This window comes from Bufo bufo, chromosome 6, assembly GCF_905171765.1.
Source record: "Bufo bufo chromosome 6, aBufBuf1.1, whole genome shotgun sequence".
Taxonomy (NCBI): domain Eukaryota; kingdom Metazoa; phylum Chordata; class Amphibia; order Anura; family Bufonidae; genus Bufo; species Bufo bufo.
Window position 1 is genome coordinate 270,098,651 of NC_053394.1, and position 13,171 is coordinate 270,111,821.

General features: G+C 47.5%; 1 protein-coding gene across 1 annotated transcript in view; it reads right to left on the reverse strand.

The window, feature by feature from the left end:
• The window catches only part of LOC121003667 (peroxisomal N(1)-acetyl-spermine/spermidine oxidase-like), a 130,076-nt gene extending 128,334 nt beyond the window's left edge, over nt 1–1,742 (reverse strand). Inside the window, exon 1 of the mRNA XM_040435533.1 lies at nt 1,483–1,742. Coding sequence (XP_040291467.1) covers nt 1,483–1,738 — 256 coding nt within the window. The 5' untranslated portion in view covers nt 1,739–1,742. The remainder of the gene's footprint in view (nt 1–1,482) is intronic.
• Nucleotides 1,743–13,171: the final 11,429 nt, after the last annotated feature.

The following is a 13,171-nucleotide window of genomic DNA, read 5'->3' on the forward strand; positions in this document are numbered from 1 at the left end:
TGAGGGGCAGAAATGTGAAATGATGGGGGGGCGCCAAAATGTAGATTCGCTTGTGTTGACAAAAATCCTTGGCAATGTGGACCTGGAGCATAGCGAGGAGCAGAACCTGGTGAGCACCCCTGGCAACCGCACTCTGACAACCTGCACTAGGGTGTCAGAGGCTGCACTACAGTGACTGACAGCAGGGTGACACACACTTGTGTACAAGGGTCAGGGCACACCTGCTGCTTGCCTAGGGCCATAGATTCTGACTGGCACAGGGTGCCCAGCAGTGGCACATGGAGCCTAATAGGTGGCACAGACTGTCTAAAGGGCTATGAATGGTACAGGTTGCAGGACAGTGCCAGACTGGCAGAGGGCACAAGGCAGCATACTGTTTTATGTTGCCCTGGTGGCACAGGATTTCAGACAGTGGCTGAATGGCGCCTGGCAGTGAATAGGTGGCACTGCTCGTGTTTGGTGTGCCAACCTGCTGAACAGCGCAGAGTGATTGGCATCACTGGGATGGTACTAGGTGGCAGACAATGGCTGGATATTATATATACATGACCATAGTCAGACTGGCACAGGGTACGCAACCATAGTTAAATGTTGCATGCAATAGGTGGCTCAAAAAGGGGCGGGTAAAAGGGTGTGGTCAATGGGCGGAGTCAAGGGGCGGCAAAATTAGCTTTTGCCTAGGGTGGCAAAAATCCTTGCACCAGCCCTGACCGCGGCGGTAAAAGGGAGAACAGCGGCGTACAGCAGCCACTGTTACAACACTGCTGAGGCCATACCCAATCTCCACCATCAGACCAGGGTAGCACAGGTGAGGGCTGAGAGTGTGCAGAGGAAGGAACCTCCCACCACATGTCCAAGTCAGGAGACATGACAAATGAGGTTCCCCGGCAACAGCTGACTCTAGGGGTTCAGCATCAGTGCTGGGAATGACAGCGTCCCATCTTCCAGCAGTACCAAGATCTGATGTGGATCTCACAAAGTGACGCGCACATGTAGCGCAAATATTTACTAGCTCCACCCTCATAGGGTGACACCTCACCCCTCGTGGCCAGCGAGGGGTGAGGGATGTCCCGCCGGAGAACACCTCGGAGAATGAGAGACACGTCTTCGCTTGGTGACATGCTTCTAGTAAGACTACGTCTGTCTCTCTGGCTGCCTGATAGCTATGTAATATCACAGATAACACAGTGGTAACTATCTGAGTACAGATAATGTAGTAGATGTCACCTGCAGTCCTATGTAACACCACAGATAACACTGTGTTAACTAGCTATGTAATATCACAGATAAAACAGTGGTAACTCTCTGAGTACAGATAATGTAAAACATGTCATCTGTAGTCCTATGTAACAAAGTCCATTTGCTGTTCTTTCAAAGCAAGAGGAATCCAGGCTCGGGTGTCACATCCCACACTTTGTACTATCCAAGAGATGAAACCCCTGCCATTACTGCACCATAAAAGACATATCAGAAAAGAATTACCGAAACTCTCTGTGCGGATCCGGCCTCCGGTTCTCCCAGTAGCCTCCAGGACTTTTATATTTTGGAAGCCATGTTTGTGCAGCTTCTCTGCTGCTGCAATACCAGAGATTCCAGCACCGATAATTACCACGACTGGAACCTGAGGACCCAAAGGTTTCAGTTCTTCCGAGTCAGTAGAGCCGTGCTTGGTATCGGAGAGTACCACAAGCGGCAGGATGGCAAGGAGGAGGAGTCTGGTAGCCAGCCCCGTCTGCATGTTGATGACCATTCTTCTTCTTCCTTGAAAGTGGCGACCAAAGTAGAAGATGCAGGGGAGATGTGCAGAGTGTCCCTGCTTGCTTTATCTCACATTTATGTCTGGGTTTTGGAAGCAATTATGTTTTCACATCTGCACAATGTATAAAAAACATCCAAGTTTTAAGTTGTAAACAGATTCCAGATCCTTTTATGATTTTGGCATCTTATGCAGAAGCCTCATTCTAAGGGGCCCTACACACATACATTTGGTCTTTTTTAAGCCATCAAACTGCATGTGGTTTATTTCATCCTATTGGGATGGTGTCTTATTTCATCATTTTTGGAGCCAAAGCTAGGAGTGGATCCAGCAAGAAGGAGAAGTACAGAATATCATTGAAAATGTATTTCAGTTAAAAAAAAGTGAAACCCATATATTATATAGATTCATTTCATACAGGGAGATCTATTCTAATCTCAAAAATGTGTAATATTGTGAAAAAGTTCAATATTGTAGAGTAATGAAGTCACATCCTAATTAGCTAATCAACACAAAATACCTGCATAGGTTTCCTAAGCCTTTAAATGGTCCCTCAGTCTGGTTCAGTAGGCTACACAATCATGAGGAAGAATGCTGACTTGACAGTTGTCCTGAAGTTATTAACACCGTCCACAAGGATGGTAAGCCAGCTAAAGAAGCTAGCTGTTCAGAGAGTGTTGTATCCAAGCAGTGGAGCACCCAGGAATTTTGTCTATGGGGGTCTGAAAGGTAAAAAAAATGTGGCACGTGTAGCGCGCTGTGCCAATTCTTTTGCTCGTCCATTTTTCAAAGCCCCCTTCATATTTAAAAATGCGGGGACGCGAAACGTGCTGTGCCGATACTTTTGTCTGGCCATTTCTAAAAGCCCTGTAGCAGTGTAAAAATGCGCTGCGCAAAATGTTTAGCCCCGCCTATTATTAAAAGCCCCTATATAATAGGTCACTCCCAACAAACACTGTACAGCTGAAATTCTATTGTTGGGGCCTGTCTCTACACATCATACAGAGAGGGGAGGGTCTGTCCTGGCTGCACTGCCTGCTTCACATTATACAATAAACATAGTGCCCCCAAATAATGCCCATAGTGCCCCTCTCCCCTATAGTGCCTCCCATAATGTGCCAGTAAAAAATGCCCCCTTAGTGCCACCAGATTCCATAGTGCCCCCATAATGTGCCAATAAAAAAGGCCCCTTTAGAGCCCCCACTTCCCCATAGTGCCCCAATAGTGCCACCAGATGCCCCATAGTGCCGCTCTCCCCTATAGTACCTCCCATAATGTGCCAGTAAAAAATGCCCCCTTAGTGCCACCAGATGCCATAGTGCCCCCATAATGTACCAATGAAAAAGGCCCCTTTAGAGCCCCCACTTCCCCATAGTGCCCCCAAATAATGCCTCTTTAGTGCCACCAGATGAACCATAGTGCCGCTCTCCCCTATAGTTCCCCCCATAATGTGCCAATAAAAAAAAAGCCCCTTTAGAGTCCCCAGATGCCACCATAGTGCTCCTCTCCCCCATGGTGCCCCCCCATAATGTGCCAGTAAGAAATGCCCCCATAGTGCTCCCCCAAAATGGGCAAGAAATAAATGCCCCCAGAGTGCCACCCCCAAAAAAATGGGGCTGTAAGAAATACCAGATGCCCCCATAGTGCCAGCTCTCCCCCCCCCAAAAAAAAATCAAAACAAAAAAACCACTAATACTTACAACCTTCATCAGCAGTGATGCGATGTGTCTCCCGCTGTGTGCTGCCCGGCTCAGGTGGCGCATTAGTGCCTGTGGCCTATCAGAAGAACAGGGAAGGGAGACGCCTCTCCCTTCCCTGACCCGCCGCAGCACAGCTATCTGTATCGCTGTCTTGAGGACGGCGATACAAATGAATATGGAGATGAGCGCTTCCACAATGGAGGCGCTCATCTCCTACTGCCCCCCCACCGCCGCCGGCAACTAGAACCAGGGCCACGTCGCCTGGTGATTGGCGGTGCGGCCCTGAGGGATTAAAAAAAAATAAAAATTATTCACTGGTTGTTCTAGGGGGGGTCCAGACCCGCTTGACCACCCCTGTCGGTGCGCCACTGTATCCAAGCATATTAAAAGAAATTTGAGTGGATGTAAAATGTGTGGCAGAAAAAGCTGCACAAGCAAATGAGATAGCCAAAACCTTGAAAGGATTGTCGAGAGAAGACCATTCAAGAATTGGGGGGAGATTCAAAAGGTGTGGACTGTGGCTGGAGTCTGTGCTTCAGGAGCCACTACACAGACGTATCCAGGACCTGTTGCATTTCTTGTGTCAAGCCACTCATGACCCAGAAACATCAGAAGCATCTTACCTGGGCTAAGAAGAAAAAGGACTGGTCTATTGCTCAGTGGTCCAAAGTTCTGTTTTCAGAAAGTAAATTTTGCATTTCATTTTTAAATCAAGGTCCCAGAGTCTGGAGGAAGAGTGAAGAGGCACATAATCCAATTTGCTTGAGGTCCAATGTAAAGTTTTCACAGTCATTGATGGTTTGGGGATCCATGTCATCTGGCGGTGTTGGTCCACTGTGCAGATTTTTTGCAGCCATCTACCAGGAAATTTTAATGACCTTCATTCTTCTCTCTTCAACCTTTATGGAGATGCTGATTTCATTTTCCAGCAATACTTGGCACCTGCCCACACTGCCAAAAGTACCAATACCTGATTTAATAACCATCGTACCACTGTGCTTGAATGGCCAGCAAACTTACCTGACCTAAACCCCATAGAGAAACTATGGGGTACTATCAATTGGAAGATGAGGGACACCAGACCCAACAATGCATATGAGCTGATGGCCGCCATCAATGCAACCTGGGCTTCCATAACACCTCAGCAGTGCCACAGGCTGATCACCTCCATGCCACTCTGCATTGATGAAGTAATTCATGCAAATTTTTAATTGGCCTTGTATAATATTCTAATTTTCTGAGATAACTTTTGGTTTTCATTAGCTGTAAGCCATAATCCTCAACATTAAAAAAAATAAACGCTTAAATTCAAATAGATCATTCTGTGTGTTATATAATTCATAGGAGTTTCACTTTTTGAGTTAAATTGCTGAAATAAATTAGCTTTTCAATGATATTCGGAGATGCACCTATATAAGACCTTCCTTTATATTCTTCACTTCCTTCTAACTCACTTTTGATATGACTCAAAAATTGCATCAAACACTGCCACAAAAAACTTTTGTGTGACACCAACCTTAGGCTATGTTCACACGGTGGATTTTGACACAGATTTTGGCTGTAGTTTCTGCCGTGTTTCTTCAGTTTTAATGGTGTGGACCCACTCATGGTGTAGCACCACGGAATGTAGCTAAACCTTGTATGGACACCAACCATGGGCTAACAGCAACTTCTGTCTGGACAGTGCACCAAGAAAGAACATGTCACATCTTTAAAGAGGCTCTGTCAGCATAATTAACCCTATTAAACCAGGTAAACTGCCAGGTAGGGCTCACCATTCTGATTCTGACAATACCTTTCTTATATCTATATGCTAAACACAGGGGCGTAGCTAAATGCTCATGGGCCCTGGTGCAAGAGCTCAGCTTGGGCCCCCCTTTCCTCAGTGCTTTGTGGCCAGGGGCAGGGAGGCACATAGCCTTCATGCTGCCTGAGGCAAAAATTGAAACGTCCAGTCAGAGGTGTAACTTGACCAGCATGCACTTTCTATAATACTGGTGTCTTCTTATGCAGCACAAGGGTCTTTGGCCCCCCTCGGGCTCCTGGGCCCGGTAGCGACTGCTACCTCTGCAACCCCTATAGCTACGCCCCTGGCTAAACAGCTGTCTTTTTATTCATATTGTGGGACAGTGACAGATCTCACACAGGTTAGAGGCAAGGAAGAGGTGGATAGTGTGATCCACACCCCTATTCCACCACAGGTGAGACCAGCTGGAGGTACTCAGGCTGGCATAAAGCACCTCCCAAGGTGTCAGTAAGGGGGGAGTGTGTTACCTGTGGACAGAGGCCTGGAGGCTCCGTGAATGTGGTCTCAGCTGGGCAAGGCTGAGGGACCAAGAGGCTGGGAGATAGCCTAGACCAGGCATGCCCAACCTGCGGCCCTCCAGCTGTTATAAAATTACAACTCCCACAATGCCCTGCGGTAGAGTGTTCGGGCATGCTGGGAGTTGTAGTTTTGCAACAGCTGGAGGGCCACAGGTTGAGCATGCCTGGCCTAGACTGACTTTGTTACAGCCTGGAAGTGAGCTGGACTACTGGCTAACAGTGATGGCCACTTCGCCGCGTTCACCCGCGAACACAAACACATCCGGGCTGCCATCTTAAATCACAAGTCTGGCGATGCACAGGTAAGTCCTTACCTGTGCCTGCGCCACGAGCCAGTCTGAAACAAATGCGGTCACCGGGAGCAGGCAGTTCCGAGAACAGCCACCGGGGGCCTTCATCAGGCTGTTCTCGGAACGGCCTGCTCCCGGTGACCGCATTTGTTTCAGACCGGCTCGCGGCGCATGACATAGACAAGGACTTACCTGTGCATCGCCGGACTTTAAGATGGCAGCCCGCATGTGTTCGCGGGCGAACACGGCGAACTTGCCATCACTGCTGGCTAAGAAAGCCGCACCTGAAACAGTGTGTGAACTGTGAGGTATACTTTAGGTGAGTCAGGTTATTACATGTTTAGTTAGAGCCCAGCCGGGCAGGTGTTTGTTTTGTATTATGTTTTGTTTTTGCTGAGGTGCCAAATAAAAGCAATGTTTGGACCTTAAAACTTTGTGTCCGTGAAGACGTGTGTGGCTGCAAACCCCGAAAAAGAGCAACCCCCCCCCACAATTGGTGTCGGATGCGGGCAAGCGTCCCTGCTGAAAGGAGACAACTGGTTGCTAGGGGCAACGGCAAGAGCAGGTGCTGCTGAATTCTGCTGTGTTGCAAAGGAAATTGCTGTGTGGATTTAAAGGGGCAGCAGCCCTGGGAAAGAAACTGTAATGTCTGAGATGCAAAAGAGACTGTGAATGCTGAAATTGTCTCTTGAGAGTGAGACACCTGGAGGCCGGGTCTCTGTTTTAAAGGGGACTTGTTGCTGAAAATTTATCTGGTGCCTGGTTGTCTGTTGATATGGGGTTGATGGAGGATCTCACCGAGTAGCTGAGGCAGGCCAATCTGGAGGCTAACCAAAGGCACCTGAAGTGGCAGCAGGAGCATGAAAAACTCATGGAGGAGTATGAAAGACAAAGAGAACTCCTAACCCAAAGCGTTTCCCAGGGTAACAGCTGTGCTGATGCTTTGAGGGCGCTATTGCAGTGGGCCCTGGAGAAAAAACCTGCAAAGCTGAGTGGACAATTTGTAAAAGTCCAAAGTGTCGGTGATGCGGCTGGAAAACCAGTTGAAAAGGTGATGTGTGCCGTCGCCAAGGGCAACTGTCGGGAAGAAAAGGAGGCGGAGAGCAGTGCGGCTTTTAAGAGTTCAAGTGTTTACGGCTCAGGTGTACAGAGTCCTAGAGAGGATATCCGGAGGAGCCGTGATGCGGGTGCTAGGTGCAACCAACCACGACGGCAGACAGCTGTCCTGCAACAAAGAGAGCTCTGTTGGAGATGCCATCAAGTCACAAAGTCTGAACCCGATTGTCCTATGGTCAGAAGTCAGGTAACCAGGAATCAAAGGCGGGAGGTTCCTAATGTCCAGGAGAAGGACTCTCCTGGCTCTCCCTCATCGCCTGAGACTGCCGAACCAGTGACGTCTTTCTGTAAGACTGTTCCGGTTTTTTCTTGTGTAAAAGACAAAGTGACAGTGAGCACGGTTCTGGAGACTGGGCAGGTTGCTGACCAGTGCCCTGGGGCTTCAGAAGCCGTGAACTCTGGTGTGAATCGGCGGCAGTTGCTATCTGCCGAATCGGGAGGTGTTGAGACACCAGGACTGGAAACTGCGCCGCAAATGATAGATGTGTGGGACAGTCATGCGGATAATAAGGACCTTCCGGTGGGAAGGTGTCAGTAAGGGGGGAGTGTGTTACCTGTGGACAGAGGCCGAAAAAGAGCTAACCCCCCACAATATGCAAATGAGCAAGTTGGAGTAGCAGAGCAGGGCTGAATCCTTGGAGCACTACTTTGTAACAGCCCTGTGCTCTGCACACTTCCCCCCTCCCCTTGATTAACAGGGCTAGACATCAGCATGCTGAGGGCAGAGCTGGGTCCTAGCATGTACATATCATATATACTGCTTACTGTAGCCTTACCACATTGCAATATGCTTAGAAAGGTAGTATACATATTACTACTTATAATATATTATTATAAAGCCACCAGTAATATTTTTTAGCATTCTAGCTATCATGTATGTGATAATGCTATAGGTTAGTGGTCATGAAAATTCAATACGATAGTCTAAATACAGGTTCCCTTACGTCCTACCAGCAGCACAGATGGGGTTAACTGCCCCTGTGGACTGGTAGGACCGGCGGAATTTTAATGAGCCCAAGAACCAATAAACGATCTTCAGCTCCCTGAAAGGGAGGAGATCACCCCCCAGCCCACCGTGTTTTTTTCTGTCCTCTGGACAGGTGGACTGGCGGTGTCGCTCCCCCTCAGGGAGCTGAAGAGTGCTAGGGGCTCTATTTTTCTTTGAATCTAAAGTTTGCCCTCCATGGCCTCTCATTTGCCTTTATTATAGGCTGGTCGGCGTTTCTATTTGGGGTACCGTCGGGGTGAGGGGTGTCCCCTCCCCTCTTCTTTGAACCCAGCTGTGGTATCCGTCCTCCCTCGCCGCATGTGAGCGGCGCTATGGCCGTCGGGTGCCGCTGGGGTACTGTCGGGGAGGGGGGTGTTCCCTTCCCTCTTCTTCCACTCAAGTGCTGCGGTATCCCGTCCTTCTTTCGCCGCATGTGTGCGGCGCTATGGGCGCCGCCATCTCCGGAAGTGACGCGCACTAGGTGCGCTACGTCACTTCCGGTTTTTCCATAGCGATGCCGTGAGGGTTTAAACCTCACTACTTCTATTAAAACTTTCTCCCCATGTCACCCTGGGATCCAGGATTAGGTGGGGGAGACAATTAGGGCTTGCTGAGCCTGTTTAGGCTCTGTTATCCCTCTGGGCTAGTTACAGGGGGCGGGGCTTCCTCCTCTTAAGCGCCCAGAGCCTGTCAGTCAGTGCTCTGGTTGCGTCGCTTTCACAAGCTAGCTCCAGAGTCCCCTGTGCCTTGAGATATTTAGTATTGCTTGGCTTGGGATTGTGGTTTCCTCTTTTACAGCTCTATTTTCTGCTAGTGCTGGTGGGCCCCCATAAGGTTTTGTTTCACCACCTCCAGGTAAAATTGTAGGTGTTATGACCTGTGTTCTTTCTAATTACAGACTATGGCTTCCCCTAAGGATCCGGATCAGCGTAAAGCTGGGGCCAAGAGGAAGCATCTGGCGTGTTACGAATGTAACACCCCCTTAGACGACAGCTGTCCGTACTCTAGATGTGAGAGTTGTCGCACGGCATCCACGGAACCCACGATGCAAGAAATGTTTCAGTGGACGAAGACATACGTGGATGACTCCATTAAGGGAGTGGTGCGGCTGCTAAATGAGAGGATACCAGGACCCTCTCAGACTCCCATGGAGGTGGTCGCACCGGTCGAAAGACCTACCCCCTGTTCTCCGGGGTCTTCTTCTTCTGAGGAAGAAGAATCTACTTCTTGCTTTTTCCCTCCAGAAAAGACGCAGAAGTTACTCAAGTCCATCAGGTCGGGGGACCATGATGTTGACATGGGGGAGTCCTCCGATCCCGCCGGACGGACACAGCGTGTCTTTAGAGCGGATGAGACCCTTCTCTCCGTGATGCGCACGGAATGGAGAAAGCCTGAGAAAGGTCCAGTTCTCACTAAAAAATTCAAACTGATGTACCCGATGGCTAAACCCTTGGTGGAATCGTGGGGTTCCGTTCCCAAGGTGGACATGGCTATAGCCAAGTTGTCCCGGCGCACTCTAGTTCCTGCAGACGATGGGTCTAGTCTGCAGGACCCTCTAGACCGGAGGGCAGAGTGCACCCTTAGGAGGAGTTACGTGGCGGCTGCTGCCTCCGCATCAACTTCTATTGCGGCCACTGAGGTAGCCGCCTATTTACGCTCTAAGCTTAACCACTTCCCATCTGGGCCCTTTGCCCCCTTCCTGACCAGGCCAAATTTTGCAAAACTGACATATCTCACTTTATGTGGTAATAACTTTGGAACGCCTTTATTTATCCAAGTCATTCAGAGATTGTTTTCTCGTGACACATTGTACTTCATGATAGTCATAAATTTGAGTCAAAATATTTCACCTTTATTTATGAAAAAATCCCAAATTTACCCAAAAATTTGAAAAATTCGCAATTTTCTAAATTTCAATTTCTCTGCTTTTAAAACAGAAAGTGATACCTCATAAAATATTTATTATTTAACATTTCCCATATGTCTACTTTATGTTGGCATCATTTTGGAAATGTCATTTTATTTTTTTAGGACGTTAGAAGGCTTAGAAGTTTAGAAGCAATTCTTCAAATTTTTAAGAAAATTGCCAAAACCCACTTTATAAGGACCAGTTTAGGTCTGAAGTCACTTTGTGGGGCCTACATAGTGGATACCCCCATAAATGACCCCATTGTAGAAACTACACCCCTCAAGGTATTCAAAACCGATTTTACAAACTTTGTTAACCCTTTAGGCGTTCCACAAGAATTAAAGGAAAATGGAGATCAAATTTTTAAATTTCACTTTTTTGGCAGATTTTCCATTTTAATCAATTTTTTTCTTTAACACATCGATGGTTAACAGCCAAACAAAACTCAATATTTATTACCCAGATTCTGCGGTTTACAGAAACACCCCACATGTGGTCATAAACTGCTGTATGGGCACACGGCAGGGCGCAGAAGGAAAGGAACTCCACATGGTTTTTAGATGCCATGTCCCATTTGAAGCCCCCTGATGCACCCTTACAGTAGAAACTCCCAAGAAGTGACCCCATTTTGGAAACTAGGGGATAAGGTGCCAGTTTAATTAGTACTATTTTTGGGTACATATGATTTTTTGATCATTCATTATAACACTTTGTGGGGCAAGGTGACCAAAAAATTGGTTGTTTTAGCACAGTTTCTATTTATTTATTTTTACAGCGTTCACCTGAGGGGTTCAGTCAAGTGACATTTTTATAGAGCAGATTGTTACGGACGTGGCGATACCTAATATGTATACTTTTTCTCATTTATTAAAGTTTTACACAATAATAGCATTTTTGAAACCAAAAAATTATGTTTTAATGTGTCCATGTTCTGAGAGCTATAGTTTTTTTATTTTTTGAGAGATTTTCTTATGTAGGGGCTCATTTTTTGCGGGATGAGGTGACGGTTTTATTGGTACCATTTTGTGGGACATACGCATTTTTGATCACTTGGTGTTGCACCTTTTGTGATGCAAGGTGACAAAAATTGCTTGTTTTGACACAGTTTTTTTTTTTTTTTTTTTACGGTGTTCACCCGAGGGGTTAGGTCATGTGATATTTTTATAGAGCTGGTTTTTACGGACGCGGCAATACCTAATATGTATACTTTTTTTTATTTGTTTCACTTTAACACAATAATAGCATTTTTGAAACCAAAAAAATGATGTTTTAGTGTCTCCATGTTCTAAGAGCTATAGTTTTTTTATTTTTTGAGAGATTTTCTTATGTAGGGGCTCATTTTTTGTGGGATGAGGTGACGGTTTTATTGGTACCATTTTGTGGGACATACGCGTTTTTGATCACTTGGTGTTGCACCTTTTGTGATGCAAGGTGACAAAAATTGCTTGTTTTGACACAGTTTTTTTTTTTTTTTTTTTACGGTGTTCACCCGAGGGGTTAGGTCATGTGATATTTTTATAGAGCTGGTTTTTACGGACGCGGCAATACTAAATATGTCTATTTTATTTTATTTTTTCTATTTTAATTTTTTTTTTTTATTCCTTACTTGGGATTTTTTTTTTTTTACATGTGAAACTTTTTTTTATTTTATTTTTTCAACCCTTTATTTTATTTTTATTTTATTTTACACTTTTCGTCCCCCATAAGGTCATACAAGACCTCTGGGGGACATTTACTTCACTTTTTTTTTTTTTTTACACTGTTGATTTCTCCTGTAACTGGGGCTGACATAGTAGCCCCAGTTACAGGACAAATGCACCCCTATAGAGGCTGTACAGCAGCAATCCTGCGCTGTACAGCCTCAGAGCAGGGCTGATCGAGGTCTCTGAGAGACCTCACACAGCCCCTGCACTCTCCGGTCACGGCGGTCACATGACCGCCGGGCCGGAACAGGAAGCGCACAGCGCTTCCTGCTCTGCAGACACAGCGCTCGGTGAGCGCTGTGTCTGCAGCGATCGTCAAGGCAGGGACACCTGGGCACTGTCCCTGCCTTGTCTTAGGGTTGCACTGCTGTCACTGACAGCGGGCAACCCGATCAGCAGCTGCACGATTAGCGTGCAGCTGCTATTTCTGACAGGACGTTTTAAAACGTGCTGTCAGAAATAGACGTCCACCCATAGGACGTTTATATGCTATGGGCGGACGTGAGGAGGTTAACCGAATCCAGACGGACGTCGATCAGAGCGTATCAAGAGATGATATCCTGGCAGCCTTCAAGTCGGCCAATCTGGCCATGGACTTTCTGGTCGATTCTACCCAGATGCAGCTGAAGCTGGCCGCCAAAACTATGGCCCTAGTTTCAGCTGCCCGCAGACCACTCTGGCTGAAACCTTGGATCGCTGATAACGCGTCCAAGTTCAATCTTTGTGGGCTCCCCTTCGAACCGGATAGGCTATTCGGGTCCGAATTGGACAAGATAATGGAGGGGCTCTCCGATAAAAAGGGGAAGAGCCTCCCCCAGCAGCCCTTTCGGGGACGCCCCAGGCAGGAGAAGAAAGGCGGAGGTCGTCCAGGGCAGCAGTCTAGGCGCAGAGATTGGGGGGGACCATCTCGTAAATATTCGAGACGCTCCCGCAAACCCACCAGGGAGGCAAAACCCTCCTGACTATGGGCCTCTTCGAGGCTCTTGGATAAGCCCTGCTGCCCCTGCAGTATCTCCCCTAGATTTTCCCGTACCCCTCCCCCAGATTCCCGTGGGGGGTCGTCTTACCCATTTCAAAGACTCTTGGAGCCGGTTGATTGAAGACCCCTGGGTCCAGGACATAGTTTCCCTCGGGTACCGGGTAGATCTTATCTCTCTCCCCCCAGAGAGATTCATCGCCACACAAAACTTCGGGTCTGCCAAACAAGTGGTCCTAGAATCTTACATTCAGGACTATATTTCCAAGGGAGCCCTAGAGGAGGTGCCGGCAGGGGAGAGGGGCCTAGGGATTTATTCACCAGTGTTCCTGGTTCCCAAAAAGACGGGAGATCTCCGGATGATCATCGACTTGAGATTTCTCAATCGATTTATAAGGAAAACAAGGT